The sequence below is a fragment of the Colobus angolensis genome, unplaced genomic scaffold (genome assembly GCF_000951035.1).
Source record: "Colobus angolensis palliatus isolate OR3802 unplaced genomic scaffold, Cang.pa_1.0 Scaffold70, whole genome shotgun sequence".
In the NCBI taxonomy this organism is placed as follows: domain Eukaryota; kingdom Metazoa; phylum Chordata; class Mammalia; order Primates; family Cercopithecidae; genus Colobus; species Colobus angolensis.
The window spans coordinates 694,527-697,081 of record NW_012120710.1 but is presented as its reverse complement, the minus strand read 5'-3'; the positions used below and the strand labels follow the sequence as shown (position 1 = coordinate 697,081).

The window sequence follows — 2,555 nt, the reverse complement described above, 5'->3', positions numbered from 1 at the left end:
TTAAAGTATAATTAAAAAAAAAAAAAAAAAAAAAAGAAAGAAGCTCACTATGTAGTGCAAGGGGCATGTACATAAATGAATGCTGAAAGAAGTGAAGTATGAACAAATGTGCCACGTACACTGAATTTTGAAAGATGCCATATTATATAAATCAATATTATTATTATGAGGGTGGGATAGATTATGTCCGATGTTTATTCATATATTCTAAATTATAACAAACAGAAAAACTTGGCCTTTGACCAGCATTTATCAAGTTTTTTTTGTGAAGCAAACGTGTTTGTGTATATTATAAAATTTATATGCAGATCAGATCACTGGAATGATTTATGTATAACTTTTAATTGCCTAAATCTGTGTTCTCCTCTGTTTTTAATGACATCCTTATGGATGCATTAGCCCCAATATGTTTATGTTGAACCCTTATTCAACCCTATGTTGAATTCCAGAGCTATTGACATCTGGTGAACATAGAACAAAATGTAACAACTAGGGAAACAACCATATCTTTAAGAATGTTTTTCTTTTGAAAGACTTGGGAGTTTTATCAAACCACTGTGGATTAATATAACTTGTAATTTAATATGATGTGTTAAAATATTAAGATGTTTTTCTCTAAAAATATTGGCAGTACATTAAAAGTTTGTTCATTTTCCAAATACGTATTTATAGATACCCAAGTATGAGAGATTAAATTTAAATTTTTATCCTAAAAGATTTACTTTAAAAAGCATGGTTCCAGGATATTGTGTATTTGATATTAATGTTATTATTCCCACCTAAATTACAAATAAAGAACAAGCCTAGTGAATTTAGGAAAAACAACTATCATCTCCATATCATAGCATCCTTGTTTATAAATTCTAGGAAGTGATACTTATCAACTTTTTATTTCTGTTTTGCTGTGCTGATGACTAATTTTTTGTCTAGTTTCCAAAAGTTACTTTATGAAATAAAATATGCCCTGGCTATTGATCCAAGTGCTCCGTGATAACCTCATGACCCACGGCCAATAGAAACAGTGAAATTATCACTCTCAGGAAACTATTGTAAAGCTCAGGAATTTAAACAAGAAAATTAGTCTTTCTCAGAATGCCTCTTCAAATGTCAGACTCTATTTAGTGATAAGCCACCTTTCCAGATGGAAGAAAATTATTGAATTTTTAAAAGGCTTAAATTTTAAAGCTTAATACAATTTAAAGGCTGTTTTAATTCATTCAAATAAAATGAAAGTCTTTCTTTAGTCCTTCTAACCTTTTCCTTTGGTATATACTGTTTTTTCTTCTTATGGAAATATTTTATTCTTTCCTATTTTTTTTTAATTTATCTTTAGGGACGGCTGGTGACTGGAAGAATTACTTCACAGTGGCCCAAAATGAGAAATTTGATGCAATTTATAAGACGGAAATGTCTGAAACTGCACTTCAATTCCGCACAGAGATTTCACGTGTCTAAATCACAAATCTGAAGAAATAAGGCATTGTCTGTAGTTGATTGAAACGAGGGCAGTTATGAATTGATTTGGGCAATCAGATGAATTGATGAAGGAGAATAATATGCTTTTAATATGTTGATTCTTTTCAATGTTATTAATCAGATCCCAATGTTGTTCCTTTGATTCTGAGGTTCCAAATTCTCTAAGGCTAAAGTTCATTGTTAACTTTTTGTAACAAAGGAACAGTGTAACCACAGGCTCTTCCTGCCTTTTTCTACACTAGAACTAATAAGAAAGAAGGGATTTATTTTACTTAATCTCCCATATATTATGATTTAGAATTAAGTTCCCCTCCCTAGTGCCATGGTCCAAGAAATGCTGTTTTCATAATGAGACTGTATTTCCTAACTCTGCCCCAATTTCCCTTTGCTGAAAATTTGACCCAGGACACTGTGTTCCACTGCTGTCTACCGAGTTTCAAGTTGTTCTCTGAGTCATAGCTCATCTTCCTGCAGTGCCTCTATTTGGATAACATAGTTCATGTCCCCGATCATGTAGTTCAGATTTTGGAAATGTTTTTTCTATATCATGCCTAATGTCTAAGTCTCCCAAAGGCAAACATCTACAATAGTCTCTGTAGGATTCTTTCCTGGGAACTGGAGCCTTGTTCTGAAAACCAACCCTGAGGTCTGTGACCTGCTTCCTATGGGGAGTCCTCTTTTTCCCAACAGACCCGTTTGAACTTCAGAGAAATCACCTACTGCTGTGTTCTGGTCACCATTTGGGAACTTCAGTTACTTAATCTTATGTTTGAATAGATGTGAATACTTTAATAGCACCTTTAATACCCTAGACATAATCATAACCTCTGCAGAATATTTCCCAGTCTGGTGCCCAAGGAGGACTCTCTAGACTGAATCTCCACTCTGCCCTCCTGACCCAATGTTCCTTCTACTTATTATTACATGCTTATGTCTATTTGCTTGGCCTCTGATCCATGTTTTTTTTGACATTTGTTCATCAACTCCAACTTTGCATTAGAAGTAGTTGTTTAGATATCCATTTGCAACAAAGTATTTTTCTTGAGATCAGATCACAAGTGCCACATTATATGCCAAGC

At 33.5% G+C, this 2,555-nt stretch overlaps 1 protein-coding gene across 1 annotated transcript in view; it reads left to right on the top strand.

Annotated features, from left to right (window-relative positions):
• The window catches only part of SULT1B1 (sulfotransferase family, cytosolic, 1B, member 1), a 40,506-nt gene extending 38,820 nt beyond the window's left edge, over positions 1-1,686 (top strand). Inside the window, exon 8 of the mRNA XM_011927085.1 lies at positions 1,334-1,686. Within this exon, the coding sequence (XP_011782475.1) occupies positions 1,334-1,455 (122 nt within the window). The 3' untranslated portion in view covers positions 1,456-1,686. The remainder of the gene's footprint in view (positions 1-1,333) is intronic.
• Positions 1,687-2,555: the final 869 nt, after the last annotated feature.